Here is a 15419-nt window from a genome sequence, read left to right as displayed (position 1 = left end):
TGTAATTTAAGTTAGGCACCGAATCAGGTCTCCCCTGCTCCCCTCAGTCACCCCACTGCAGAAGAAAAAGGGCCCAGCCACAATTACTATTCTGTGCATGCACACTGCTGCCCCGGCTGTCATTTTCTCCAGACTAACGCAGGCAGCCTCCTGAAGAGGGCTGCATTTTGTGCAGAGCCCGTTTATAGGCAGTAAACGGTCCCCGTGTACCACAACGGGAGCCACAGGTCAGGGCCCAGGCTCCCTACAGGCCACCCAGCGTACAAGGTGGCACCCAGTGTCAGAGAAACTCCTTCAGAAATCCTGCCTAAGCATTTAGGGACGTGTAGTTCAAAAGGTGAGAGATGGATGCGGGTAATCAGGTGATAAACAAACTACTCTTCGATTGCATCAGTGACCATTAGCATACTCAACTCTTCCTAATTGCTTAAGGCTTTGCACGTACTGCTGTGCAGTCATCTGGAATCCAATCAGCACTGATTAGATTAGTTTACAAGTTCTGTCTCTCTGTCTCTCTGCAGTTGTTGTGATGTTTCAATCTCATTTTGAGGCAGAGGTGATTTTAATTTCTCTGTGGACTCACAAGACTACCCCACACACATGAAGGAGTGAAACCTTACGAAGACAGGAAGACAATCTTTATTTGGAGTCTTTGCCATCTTTTTTAATGCACTGCTACAAGTTCAAAGCTAATTTCCTCAACAACAGAGAGTTTCCAATCCGCACTGCAGTGCCTCTGTGTGGAGAAAAACAAACAAACAAACAAACAAACAAAAACCACAGGGCAAAAACCATAGGGCATTCTAAATGTGTTCAGAGAAAAAAAAAATCGTAAGAACTTTCAATGTTTTCTCACCCATCATGAGGAAACAAAAGTGGGCAAAGTCAACTTCTTTCCCTTCCTTTTGTTGTCACTAAATGCAAATAGAAGACGTATTCCTAACCGACAGGAATCACTGCCTTCTCCTACCACACCCACAACCTGTTTGTTACAACTCCTGTTGTCTAGAAAGGATTCAATTAACCAACATTTGCATGGATTAGTCACCTGCAATGAATGCAAACAAAGACAAAAATCCACAGGCCTCATATATCCGATGAATCAATGGTGAGCTCACCTCCCATCTCCTGGCCATGCATCATCCCCTCAGCACCCCTGAGGTGGAGGGCGTTCAGAAATGCAGGCAGCAGTGCTGGCAGGGCCCTGCCCCTGAACACACCGAACAATTCCACTGTGTTCTTGTAATAAGCAGGTAAATAAAAGCAGCTGAATGTAACGAAGCAATACCACCATAAAGCAACACAGGAAGAATTACCAAAGCTTTGTCCCACAGCGTGTTGATTTTCAGGTAACGAGGAAAAAGCTTATCTCAGCGGGGTACCTTTAGGTTTCCCAACGACACCCTGCAAGAGTCTTGTGCCTTGCTCCGCGACAACTTTTAATTGTGTATCTCCTTTGACAGAACGGATCACCTTGCATGTACACACATGACTGCCTGAGATCCAGCTGGTGAGGCATTAGACTGATAACTACTCCTGATCTTTGCTTTCAACTAACCAAAGAATTGTTATCTGCGGCTTCTGTGTTCCACTTGGAACCACGATAAGTACCTCAGTTCTCGTAAGATATTGCACAATCCCCCTGACCCAGAGCCCCTTTTGTAAAAGGACATGGAGCCCTCATGCAGGATAAGCTCTAAGCAAGCACAAGTTAATTTTTGCCAAAATTTCACCCTTAATAAACTCGCAGCAATGCAGAAAGATGTGCATTGCTCTAAAGAATTCATCCTGGGGTAGACAGAACTAGGGAAAAAAGCCTGGGAACCACCAGGCCATCTAGACACAGGAAGAACCAAGAATAGATTTATTCTGAGCAAACAACATCAAAAGAGCTTTTAAAGATCTGTCCTAGCTGATTAATTAGGCTTAAGGTTCTCTGCCACTACACTCAGATTGCTACGCTATTTTGAGCCTTGTAACACAGGGATGTTTGGAGCAGAACCTTTTAAGGGCTGCCTAGAAGACACAAAAGAAGGCTGAGATAATGGGAGTTGGTCGTGACCGAGGAAGATCCCTCCCATCATATCTTTACTTACACAGCCTTGCTCTTGCATCTCCTGTTCCATCAGGCTGTCATTGCTGAAGGTGAGTGTGTGATAACCATTACTCACCGCCAGCGTACTGTCTGCTCTCAGGACGCCTCACCACTTCCTTGTGTGCGGCGAAGGGCGCTAGGGGACCGTGGCCATAGCGTGCGTGGCAGCAGCAGCTCTTCGCCCTCCGAGGCATACATAATGTGAGAATGAATGAGGAGATATCTTCCACAGCTGAGACTCTGAAGCAAAGGTGAATGCCACCGAAACGCGTTGTCTCTTATCTTTGCATCAGATTTAACATCAGCACATTACGGCTTCAGTCTCAATAACACTTTATCGATGAAAGAAAGAAGCACCTGTAACTTTTCTCCTTCCAGCCAAAGCTGACTCTGGAGAAAAGACTCTGGGAACTGTGCTCTTTGGACCACCCTCCGTGCTGCAGAACATTAGTTCTGCCTGTACTAGCAGTCTTTCTGCCTGGTTCTCATGTAAGTAGAGGTGTTTTGTATTACAGGGCAAGGAACCTTAAGCTGTGTAAAAGTTGGAGGATCTGGCCCCCTACACTCATGCTACCCATGCATATACACATTCCTCTGCTACTACAACATCCCCCTCATTCAGAGTGGGGTGAAGGATAAACATACAAAAAATCGGGCCTATCGTGTTCAGCGTTTCACCGAAATCCGTAGAATGTCTACATGAATCAAAAATACTGCAAGAGTACAGTCGAAGCAAAAAGGCTGACAGATCTCTGTAGAGCAAAGGCATCAAAGACAAAACGTTAATTCAGCAGGAACTGCATCTCACGGTCACCACTTCCACGAGCTGTTAATGGATAGAGAGATTGCCAGCCACGCAGAGCCACACAGAAGTCTACGCGCATCAGAAACCCCAGTTTTACTTCCCTGACTGTACAAGCAGAACTTCCACTGCAAACAGACGCGTAGGAAAAATCTTCTTTGCAAAAGCAAACAAGGGCAAGGGCAACGCATGGACTTACTTGGATAATGACAACAGGATTATCTTTCAAGATGGGGTCCTTCAGCAAAAGCTGGGCAAAAGTTTCTGTGCCCTCACCTCCTAAGCCACTGGCAAATGCTGTCATGGCAGGTAAGACAGCATCAGGCAGGTCCAGCCATTTCACCAAACCATCTATGAATTCCACCCTGAAGGAGCTGCAAGGCAACAGAGGCAGTTAAGGCCCTGTAACTGGATGTTTTTGCAAGCTTTCGGTGGTCCCTGCTTTCAAATGCTGATCTATGGCTGTTCACACAACAATCAAAGCATCCTAAGAAGCCAACAGAAGGTGAGCTTCTCACAAACAAGCTCGCTAAACAAAGAAGCGATCAGAATGAGGGCAGACCTTTCTTCAAGACATGCTTTGAAGTTTGCTGCATTAAGGGATGCAATTTGTGCTGAAGTATAGAAGTCTTAAAAGGTGTAAGAGAAAGTCCGTATGATTAAGGAAATGGTTGAAAAAACACCTAATGTCAACGTGCCCTTTACATTTCAACAGGCTTCAGAAGAACACCGGCAAGGAAATGGCAGGAAAACATCGATGCCAGCGATCAGCCTGAAGAGCGGTCAGATCTCGCAGTTTTGGGTCACCTTCCCTAATTTGAGCATTCATCTTTGTGAAGAGACCCAGAGCCAAAAGGATCTTCATATCCCATACCTTTGGGAGATCCCAAGCCCACTGGTAATAGAAAAACTGCCAGTGATTAAACCAGCCTATCACTACAATTCAGAGATCTCTCTCCCAGCACTTGGAAGCAGAAATGCTGGATGCACCAACATGTGCTTAACCCCTTCTTCTTTTTTTTAACTCAATCCATCCCACTTGCAACACAGACACCGACACCAGCTTGGTCTGAGCTGCTACCCAAAAGCCACCTCCTTTGCTCGTCCCCTTGCGCCCACGTGTAGTACCTTTGCTCTTTTTCGGGGAACAGCCATGCTAAGGATATCCCACAAAGCGCTGCGTAAGCGAATCTTCCTGGTTCCCCCAGCTGCCGGCTCAGAAGCACACACGATTCCTTTTCGCCTGCCTGCTCAGCCCCACTATGCTGTTTCGAGGTCCAGCTTTTCCACCTCTCTTCTGTAGCCATTTCTACCTGCAAGTTCAAAGAAGAAAAAGGAAGAAAAACAAAAAAAAAAACGTATCAATTGAAAACCAGGAAGCAAGGAGACAAAAAAGCTTTTTCACTGCCACACTTGCTGGTGTAGAGTAAGCAGGCCTGTCAAGGTCCAGCTGGTGCATCCCGCTGCAACGTGATGCTGTGACCAAAGTCTACAACAGGAGGCCTTCTGTTCACCAGCTCTTAAATTTTTGCACAAAATGAGCTGACAATACGTCCCACAGCAAAACGAGAAGTCCGCTTCAAGGTGCAAAGAGACTGGGCTCCACTCAGGCATATCATTCACGTGTTTGCTGCAAAAATGGCACGTAGAATAAAAGGTCTGCACTTTGTGCAGGGACCAGTAGGGCTGCCTGGGAAATAATTTGCCTCTCTCCTCCTCAACCCAAACCGCTCCTCTGTTCATTTTCCTGATGGTGTTAGGAAAGTTGAGTCCAGCCACGGCCTCTGATTAGAAAGACTTTTAATGAGACTATTTATTTCCCATGGCCATTGCTTTGCTTATAATATTCTCTGAACTGTACAACCTACCACTGCGTTTCCCAAAACATAACAAGCCCACGCCACATGGACCTTGAGCCGGGCCAAAATATTAGCTTTGAGAGCACAGGAGCGTTTGCACCTTTGGATTACGAGCTTCCAGCCGAACTGCTCAGAACTGCTCCCAGGAGCCCCCCTCGTTACACAGGGAGGCCTGGCTGATAACGCAGGCAGCTAACTGCGGTGAGTGAAATCAGGCAGACGCGACAACGTTTCGCGATTTAATGTAGGTAAGAGCCTGCTCCAGACCTCACTTACATCGCTGGAACGTTCTACTGACCTCACCAGAACCTGATCAGCTTCCCAAGGGCAAAGCGTGCATTTTGCTTTATGCTTGCTCTTGAGATGCCTCCTTTCTTCTCAACCCTGGCAAAACGAAGGGGACTAAATGGGAATTAGGAGCTAGAGTCCTAGAATAAAGAAGTGCACCAGAGGAGCAGCTCCTCTTACAGACTTTATTACGTCTGTGCTATCTGTCATGGTCTTCCAGAACTGTCTCGCCTTCCCGCTCACGGATATATTTGAGGCAATTCCTACTTCCCAAGGCGTGCGCTATTTAACTGCTGGTGCATACACGCGATGGAGGTTCACCACTCGAGGGCTGATGACTACCGCAGCTCACACCGCTGTCCCCGGGAGAGCTCAGCCCCCCAGCAACACCCATCTCCTGCTGCCATCTGGGGCCTGAGTACACAGGTCCGCGGCATCTTGGTGTGTTTCCACGGAAACATCACATTCCAGCAACACGGGAGCACGAAGTCCGCAGGAATAAATGAACCGTGTTATTTCCACACCGATCGGAGAAGGGAACGGCCAGATTACGCTTGCCCAAGGAGAGTGGTGCCTGGGATCGGGGCCAGGCCCTCCACCGTACCGGCCCCACCACGCAGCAGCAGCTGTACCCACAGAACTGCAGCCCCGGGGACTGAGCAGGATGCGTCCCCTACCCCAGATCCCAAGACTTCCTTTTATTACCTCAGGAGCTCCAAAGTCCTCGTTTGGATGCCCAAAATCCATTTCACATCACTCACTAAGTTCTGATCCTTCCAAAACATCCAGAGCCTGACCTGCCAACCAATTTGCCTAGGAATAATCTATCATAAAGTATCGGTAACTTCACAAACAATAATTTGGCATGCCAACTCGCTCCCGGGCACTGATGTATTAACTTAGTACGGGAACCAGCATTGAAAATAAAATTCCCTTCGCTGCTGGGATAGATTTATTGATTTGTTAAGAAGCCAAACCAGCAACCTGCAGAATATTTTATCTAGCCCTAAAGTTCCTGAGATGTTCATAGACACCATGAGGATGTCCTTAAGGAAAAAATTAACAACAGATCTGAGGAAGAGGTAAGAGTATCCAGATGGCTCTGAGACAAGAAAAAAAGAGCAGCGATCCTTTTTCCACCCCTATCCTTGCTTTGGTTTAAGATGTGGCAGATTGACCCTCATTCCAGCATCACAAACGTGTAACTCAACTGTAAAGAGGTGCCTGGATGTTTGGGTTGGGGGCTACACCAGACTCATGGGCACACCCAGGGTTACACAGAATTTTAATCTAGTAGCCACAGGCTCAGATGAAAAGTAAAGCATCTATAAAGAATCCAGAAAATAGCACAACTGCACAGCTTAACCTTATTTCCCAATAATACAAAGAGGTGATCAGTTATGGAGTGACACCATAAAGTTGTCTTCTTGCAGGCAATTTTATTTCTATTATGCAACAAATAATTTGTGATGCTGAGTATCTAGAAGACCCCGAGAAACTTTTGGAAAGACTTTTCTCTGCCATCTCATCTAGAAATGTGAGCTCTGAAGATGCTCTGATCGAGACACTGGATGTGCGCCCCTCGCACAGGTATCGATTTTGTCAAAAACATTGAGGAAAATGGGCTTGGTTTTTCACATGGCAGTATAAAAATAGGAACGTGATTTAGTACAAACACTTGGCCCAGGAAGTTTTGCCACTAAATTCAAGAAGAGGGAATCAAGACCTGAGCTAGAAACATACGCTGAAAGTTATTTACAGCTTGTGACACTGGAATTCAGGTCTCTGTCTTGAACAATGCGATGCAGCAATCTATAGCATTTCCATAATCTGAACTGTCATTTGAAAGAGAAATTTTTATCGCTTCCAGTGCTTACTTTCAACACAAAGCCCTTTGTTTTCTTGAGAGGTGGCGTATTTTATATAGTGCTTCCTGCAATCCTATGGGGAAAGTAAAAAGATAATCCTTCTGTGGGCCTAAAACTGTACAGCAGAGGCACGCTCTCCACAGCCAGAGGTAGTACAGCAACGCTGGCATCACATTTGTTCTAAACCACAGCAGAAGCAGCATGTTAATCTTCAAGACCCTCAAAAGTTTACAGGGCATCTCGACAACTTCAAGGAAGTAGTTGTCGACAATTCTTCAGACGGGGCTGGCCAAAAGGTCCCTGACAGAGGCACATCAGAGGGCCCAACTACACAGACACCCCATGACTGCAGAAACATTTACGCAGACGTGTTTTCTTGGGAACTTGTGTGGGGCTCCAGAACCACACCTGCTGGCAGCACCACGGCCTTCGCTTTTAGCCCATCAATACTACCTACAAACGTGGAAGGCAATTAATCCAGTCCTGGATAAAACTGCTTCTCACCTCACAACACGTGAAGGCAACACAGGCCACTGCCGTGGAGACGTGTCCTAAATAAACGTAAATCAGAGATTAGAGACGGAGGGCAGGGGGACAGGGGCATGGCAAAGCTAAAAGCTGAAGCAATTGCAAAACTGAGCGTGTTGGATGTGGTTAACGCAGATGCTTGTAGCAGCAGTCGTTTAGAAGCGGGGTCCTTACACATAACATAGCAAAGCCCTCCAGAGGCACATTACCAGCAAACAAATATTCCTCAGTGGAAAAATACGAAGGAGACGGCTCAGCTCGGGACTGACGCTGCCACTACGCTGCTGATAATACTCAGTTTTATCCAAGTCTTTTAAAGTCGTACCAAAACCAGCCACCCCTCCGAAGCCCGCTGAAGAGAGCGACCCCCTGCAGGGGCGGGAGAGCCCGGGGGCGCGGACGCCGCCACAGCCCTGCCCTCAGGAGCCGCACCGCGGCCGGTCCCGGAGCCGAAAGAGCCCCGGGAGCCGTCTCCCCGCTTCTCCCCGCCTCCCCCGGCCCGGCTCCGACCTGCTGCCAGCCATGAGCGGCCGCCACACTCCCAGCTGCCTTCGCCTCCCGCCCCTTCCGCCCCTGTCACCCCCACGGAGACTGCGTAAGGGCGGCGGGCAGCGCTGGGCGGCCCTGCGCTTTCCTACGCTGCTGGCGTAGCGTAAGGAGGGCGGGAGGGCGGTGCGGTGTGCTGAGGGGGAATGTGCTTGGAGCCGGGCTGATGGCGAGCCCTGCTCCCTGCCTTCGCCTCATTCCCAGCCTTCGCCCTGCTCCCGGCCTCCCTGTGGGGGTTGTAATAGGGTTGTGGCAGCGGTGGGACGGCAGCGAGGCCTGGTGCTGCTTCAGTCAAAATAGGTGCTGCAGCTTCTTCCTCAGAGCAGCCTTGGTCTGCCATCTTGGTGCCACATTGGTGCCTTGCCCGGGTTTAGGGCTGAGCCGAGTAGGAGCTCTTCTGTCCCCCTTTAAGGCTCTTCTTTCCCTCTGAGAATGCTCCTGTCTCCGAGGGAGGACTGCAGAGAGCGGTGGGGTGAGGTGTGTCGGTTAAAAGCTGCTCTAAGGTCACCACCACTGAATCTGTGGAGACATCTTTGTTGCCCCTGACATGAGACAGGTTGGGGGCTGCTCTGAGGGGAGGTGAAGCTTCAGTGGTATATATATGTATATATATTGTGTGTATATATACATATATGCATGTGTATGCACACATCAGAGGGGAGGGGTGAAGCTTCAGTGGTGCCTTGCGCCGCGTTGTCACCAGGTGGGATCCCAAAGGCATCCAAACAGGAGCTGAAGTAACTTTGTGTGTGTCTGTGTATATATATATATATATATACATGTGTATGCACACATCAGGCAAACATGAGGACCATGGATATATTTTTTCTGATGGAAGCAGGGCTACAGGCACAGTCAGCTTGGGAGGCTTTGTTCAGCCGGTTGTAGTTAACTGGCCCTGCAAAAACCCCAGGGCTACACCTCGGCTGTGGAATTAACTCAGCTACCTCAGCATAAGGCTTTTGCGTTGTGTTTTATGGGTTTCAAGAAATGTTTTTGCTTTGAGAGTAGGCTCAAGTGGGAACTGCAAGTACAGTGCTTGGTAATTCTTAGTGAAGTCCAGTTTTTCAGGAGAAGAGAGGCAGTTTTTCTGCATGGTCATGTTTCATGAAAGCAAAACGCATTTTGGTCGCTTGGTAACTGGAGTAATTGATTTATACTTAAAAATATGTTACTTTGGACTTCTAAGGTAAAAATAAATAAATAAATCCACATACGTGTTCTGTTTAAAAGCCCTTTTGATGTGGCCAAATATCCTGTCCCGCTTGCTTGCAGCTAACATTAGGTCCTTCAGGTTTACTCACACAAGTACTCAGGTTACCCCTATGTATGTTAAGCATCATCATATAGATAAATGTGACGAGGTTTAGAAGGCGTGCTCTGTTGATCCCCATTAAGGTACAAAAGGTACATACTTCATTTGTGACTTAGGTAACTGCATAACACCATGGGCAAGCTGCAAATGGTTCACAACAAGCAAAAAAAAGTCATCTGGACGCAAATCCATCCTCTCACACCAAAATCTGCAAATTAGTTTCTTGTAGGCTTAACAGCAGTGCGTTTGAGGACCAAAAGTCCTCTTTGCACAGAATCTGAGTGATGTTGAAGTGTGAAATACGCTATTTATTCCATGTTTATTTTTGCCTGTTTATATCTGTGTGATAATGCAGAAGAGCTGTTAAAAGTAGTTCAAAACAGGAGTGGAATGATAATTAATCATGGGTTTTATCAGATGTTGTAAACTTGGGATCTTATATAGTTTAATAGCAATCAAAGGCAACACAATTATTGATAATTTAAAGTTCTGTAGATAAAGCTAGACTTCTGTAGTTAACAGAGATTTAGAACACCTACGCTCAATTTTTTTAAGGCACCTGTCTCCCTCACATAATTAGCTGTGGTGGGTGTCTGGTGCTGTTTGTTGATAAGAAACCTGAAAATGTTTTGGGATGGGGAAAGTTTGGCTTTGGGAAGGCTCCTGTGGGCAGGGGACAGAGGGAGAGCAAAGTGCAGCATCCAGAAGGTGCCGATCTCCGCTGTGGAAGGTGGAGTTCAGGTCTGGTTAAATCAGTTAAAGGCTTGGCAAAGGTGTTAGCAGCTTTTCAGCTGACGGGATGCTAAGAACAGGTGCTGCAGGGGCAGAGGCTGTTACAGCGTTCCTCTGACCTGGAGCAACAGGTAGTAGGGAGAGAAATAAATAATGGGAACATGAAGGAGCAGAAGGGAGAAAACAAGGAAGAAGTAGTGAAGAAAGGCAGCGACTTTGGAGCAGGGAAAGGAAGAGAGAGAGAGCTCGGGATACAGCTGGAAGAAAACTGTAGAATAGGATAGGCATATTTTTTAATTAAAATTGGCTTGTGTATATGCATTGTTAAACAAGACACCTTTGAAGCTTCTGGTCCAGCATTGTGTCTATACAGACTGGTACTTAAATATTATTGGGTTTCCTCATGCTCTTAATGTCTTGGTGGCATTCTGTCCTTGTAAAACATAGTTCTGAGGTATTCATGCAGTACGTTGGCTACTCTTTTGGCCCGTTTCCCACTATGACCCTGTCTTTGTCAGAATACAATTTGCTATTTAATCACTACACGAAATCAGGAGCCAGCTAGGTATGGTAAGCAGGGCAGGGTCATTTGGAGCTGAAACTTTATTGTCAAAAAGATTGGTATGAAGAGGAACTGGATGCAAACAGATCCTTTAACATTTTAGAATACAAATATTTTGACATTTTCACCATAAACTTTTTTGCTGCTTCAGAGGTTTACATTATCATTGAGCCTTATCTTGTCAGATGGGAATCAACAGCTGTTATAAAAGATTTCAGTTTATAGGGGGTAATGACTTCCACCAATATCCATGAACTCTGAATCAGATAATTGTTAGTGGCTCTAAAGACCAAAGAATCATTTCAGTTGAATACTGAACGCAGGCTTGGCAGGTGTCAGCACAAAGCAGCAGGGACATCCGTGGCTGGTAATCTCACTGTGTGGATCCACAGAGTTCACAGAATGTTAGGAACTGAAAGGGACCTTGAAAGATCACCTAGTCCAATCCCCGTGCCAGAGCAGGAATGCCTAGATTAGGTCACACAGGAGTGATTTCAGGCGGGTTTTGAACATCTCCAGAGAAGGAGACTCCACAGCCCCCTGGGCAGCCTGTTCCAGTGCTCCGTCACCCTCACCGTGAAAAAGTTTCTCATATTTAAGCAGAACCTCCTATGTTCCAGCTTGCACCCATTGCCCCTTGTCTTATCAAGTTCTCTCAGTGTTTCGGTCTCTCACTGGTAGTTGCACTGGTGTCTTGCATTGTTTTAGAAATTCTATTCGTATCTTTGATGTGAATACAAACCTTTGGTGCTCTGCCCTTATACCTGGGAACGGGATGGCTGTTCTGAGGGAAAACATTTCTTTCCCTTCTAATCCTTTGTGGTTTTGGTTGTTGTTTGTTTTTGTGCTATGAGCATCAATGCAAATCAACGTGATTCACATGTCCTGTTCTTCCTTTGCACGTCGGGGCAGTGGCATATGCTGCCTTCAGGGAAGCTTTTTTCCATTGGCCTTTTTGCCATCGTAGAAATTAGTGTAAGAAAATTGAACGTGAGACCCTTTTTGGTATGTAGCAAACTGATTTTTTTCCTGTTCACACTTATTTTCAGACTTCATTTTTTGACACGCATGTACTGACAAGCACAGAGAGGTGGACCCACACATCGTGTGTGATATGGAGGATGAGGGACGCTGCTTCTTAATATCTTCAGGTCATCTCCTGACTGATGATAGCAAACTCTTACTGGGTGTGACTTGAACGCCCTTCTGGCGTGGGTGTTGTTTGGTATCAGTCTCACTTGGGAAGAGATCAAGTGTCTTCTCTTGGGCAAAACTGCCCATCTTTTTTCCTTTTTAATTGGGGTATGTTATGGCTCCAGTCCAGTTCATCTTTGCCATCTTATCTTTAGGACAGCCTGTTCTTTCCTTGCTATCTGGTCTTTTGAATGAGATCAGTGTGCTGCGCAATTAGTGCACGCTTTTCCTTTAACCCTTATAGCTTACTTTGATGCATTCGTGCACAGCACATCAAGGCCAGTATGATTTGTTACATACCTCTGGAGTGCAAGTCATCCATTGGTGTTGGCGAAGAGAGCTCAACGGGAAAATTGTCCACGAGCTGAAAGACTTGGCGTGAGTTTCTGAGGTGATTTTCAGGTGAATACCTGGGCCATTCTTTGTGTCTGAAATAATATTATTCAAGAAGATATTTGCGTTTAAAACTTCGTGCCTTTTCCCCATTGAAAAGCTTTTCTTGGTTTGGCTGTTAGTGAATGTTATTACACATGTACTCTGCAATTGCTGTACAAATCTATGAAAAGAAACAAAGCATTTGTTTTCCTTGAAGGTTCCTGTTCTTAGGTAGAAAATGGACCTGTTTTTTCTGAGGCATAGGGGCACAACAGCTCCTTACCCTCTTCATCTAATCCGTTTTATCTACTGGTGGGACACACTGTCCACATATATATATATATATAAATGCATATGTATAGTGAGCAACTGGGGTCCAAAAGTTTCCATTCTTAACAAACTAAAATATTTGCTACAGACCTGATCCAAGGTCTGCTGAGACCCATGGTACTCTTAAAAACCTAACGTAGCTAAAGCAAGCTCCTAATTTTTTCCAGTTTAATTTTAGTTGAGTTGTAGGGTATTTTCTTTGCAACTAAGTTAGTTTTTCTTTTAAATCAAGGAAAAAAGCCCAGCACATTACTTTTCTGCTTTCCTCACTGACTCAGTTGTATAGACTCCCTAAAATGCTTTCTCAGCTGTAGTTCCTGTCGGGAAGCTGTGAAATATTTTGACGATGATTGTTGGTGAGGAATTAAAACACAGAGTCAGTGAGCAGTTAGCATTATTCAACTTTAATGGACGCGTTCCATATAAAAAAAAAAATCGTGCGTGGTATAGCAGAACAATTGACAGATTCCTTTTTATCTGTGGAAGGAGAATTTGTGGGCATCTCCAAAGGGCAATGTCACACGTAATGTGAAGAGAGCAAGAAGAGAGGTGGTACAGGTAGCCAGGTAAAGGAGTTCAGCTGAGAGAAACTATTTTTGTGCTAAATAACACAGGGAACCCAGAATGTCATCAGCTTTTCAGAGCCTTGCACTTTGCAAGTTGTGAGCTTATGATTAGAAATGTTGATTTTGCCTCTTCCTCTCTAGTTTCGAGTACAACTTGAGATGACGTCAACTGATATTCCCTTTTCCCATTCCCACCCCTGCTAAAAACCTTCTGGTCAGGGATCCAGATTAATGCAATAAACTGTGTTTAAACTACCCTCTTCCATTAAGGCTAGGCATCCAGTCCCAGATTTAGCAGTCTAATTCCCCACGTTGTCACAAGAAAAGGTATACCTGTGTTAGGAGTGGGAAAACACAGTAACAGCTACAGATTTTCACAGCACACAAATGTCACACGTTTCAGCTAATGTTCTGCAGTAGTAATTGGAGAGAGGATGCGAGCAGGACTAAAATGATGAGAGCAAAACAACAACTATTCATCTGGGATAAAAAACTGCGAAGAAGGCTTACAATTTTATCTTACAAATATCAGCATACAAGTATTTTACCGTTTTCAGTAATAAAATTAAACAACACTGCATTGCCTTTGAGGCTTAGTGGGATAAGTTAGACACTTTGAGGTTCTGATGTGAATGTTTGCTTTCAAAGTCCAGCAACTGACTAGTGCTTCTGATACTCGGCTGTGCAGGTGGAACCAGTCATTATCTTGAGGCAGCTCATGCTGTTTCAGGCAATAGCAGCGACGTGGGTCTCTTTGTGGCAGGCTGTGAGTGAGTTTCCATTACAGCTCCAGTAGAATTTAGGAGTGCAGCAAAGCACCATAGACATGACCAACCCCAAAGTAAGCATGAGACAAATTACCCACTTTATCGTCCCCGAGTATATAAACGGGAGGATGAGGATAGTGAGAATCACCAAAAGCAGCAGGAGCAGCACAACTCTCTGGATAGCCAGCCTGTTGTCTGCTGGAACGTTTTGGTCTCTGTATAAAACATCTTGGCTGCTCTGAGCCCAGCTGCTGCTGTCCAGCCCCAGGGGAGAGATGTGTACCTCGAGAGCCACGTCAGGATGTTCCAAGTGGTCCATGATTTCTTCTTTATTTGGAAGCGTGCGGATAAATCCTCCTGACACAGGCGTGTTTTTTCTGCACAGGGGGCAGGTGATTATCCAGGTGTCGTCTTCTTTCCTGAGGATAAGCTTGAGGCAAACTGCGCAGAAAGCATGCTGGCAGTCGAGGAGCTTTGGGACTCTGTACACGTTGTACTTGTTGAAGCAGACCAGGCAGTCCATGTCTGCAATAGATGATGTGGGTGAAGGCTGGTAGCTCGTTTCGGGACTGTACACTTCAGGAGAGCTTGAGTTTGTTACCATAACAAGCGGCTTTGAGTTTGGATAGTCACTTTCCAAAAATGCTGGCTTAAAGGTATCAGGACCGTCTGGCTCTGTGTCCGGAGATCTCTCCATTTCTTTAAGATGTTCTTCAGCAAATACCAGTCCCTTCGCGTCGGCAGCATTTTCTGTGAGGGGTCCTGCTCCGCTCATTTCTGCAGCACCTTCAGCAAAGGGCGCAGGACTAGTCTTCTCAGCCTGTGCTACTCCAGAAGCTGTCGATCTGTTTTCGCTGCTTGGCTTGTCCGTGGATTTCTCCATGGAGATAAACCTCGGTGCAGTTTGTCTTCCCTTAGCTGAAGGGTTTGCGGAGTTTCTGGCTCCTTTTATGTGCTCCTTTATTCCTGTTGTATGCATGATCGAATGACAGCTTTAAGCATGTTGTGCTCTTACAATGAGATGTTTTTATGAGGTGGTGACCTGAGTTAACGATTAACTTCGTGGCCAAGACACTTTACAACGGCTGATATCACTGAGCAAATCCTGTCCAGAAGCAGATCCCATGGCGTTAAGAGACTGCAGCTTTGTTCACCGTGATGGCCAGAGAGAATGGCACTACCATTATTACTGAATTAGTCCTTAATTGGTTAAAAAGCAATTTCTCTGCGTTCTAAACGCAGACTTGTTGGACAGTGACAGATCCAAAAGAATTATCTGGTATGAAATGGTGTACTGAACGCAGTGCTTTGATTAGAGAGAGCATGGGACAGAAAGGCAGGAAAAGTGTCCTGCTTCTCTCTTGCACTGGCTTTCTGCATGACCTTGGTAAGTTGTTTCATTCTCCTCTTAGCTGTTGGCGTTAGAACCACAGCGAGGAACGTGTCATCTCGCGCTGCGTCGCAAAAGCCTTTTACCTTGGATTGACAGGAGAACTCAGCATCTGTTAGCCAGACTCTGTCAGAGCTCCTCAGGGCAAATTAAATTAGGAGTGAAAAGGTGTTGTTAAAATACATGTAACCACAGGCAAACG

The 15419-nt window shown here is 46.0% G+C and overlaps 2 protein-coding genes across 12 annotated transcripts in view; both read right to left on the bottom strand.

The window, feature by feature from the left end:
* Positions 1-8843, bottom strand: part of TMCO4 (transmembrane and coiled-coil domains 4) — a 49388-nt gene extending 40545 nt beyond the window's left edge. For 2 of the 11 annotated variants that reach the window (XR_014573339.1, XM_083803069.1), the window contains exons 1-4: positions 7951-8843; positions 7417-7463; positions 4026-4210; positions 3097-3271 (exon numbers count right to left, since the gene is read on the bottom strand). Coding sequence is in view for 7 of the 11 variants with exons in the window: in XM_083803069.1 (XP_083659195.1) it covers positions 3097-3271; positions 4026-4204 (354 nt within the window). In the remaining 4 variants the exon portion in view is untranslated. The other 9 variants (XR_014573342.1, XM_083803063.1, XR_014573340.1 and 6 more) reach the window with 8 other exon arrangements.
* Positions 8844-10668: 1825 nt separating this feature from the next.
* Positions 10669-14806, bottom strand: RNF186 (ring finger protein 186; the record flags this gene model as incomplete). Its single annotated transcript, XM_083803071.1, has 1 exon — positions 10669-14806. The coding sequence occupies one exon, from the start codon at positions 14804-14806 to the stop codon at positions 13787-13789; it is 1020 nt and encodes a 339-aa protein (XP_083659197.1). The 3' UTR covers positions 10669-13786.
* Between the last annotated feature and the right edge of the window lie 613 nt (positions 14807-15419).

Source organism: Anser anser, assembly GCF_964211835.1.
Source record: "Anser anser genome assembly, chromosome: 17".
NCBI lineage: Eukaryota > Metazoa > Chordata > Aves > Anseriformes > Anatidae > Anser > Anser anser.
Note: the sequence above shows the minus strand (reverse complement) of the source record. Positions and strands in the feature narration are given on the sequence as shown.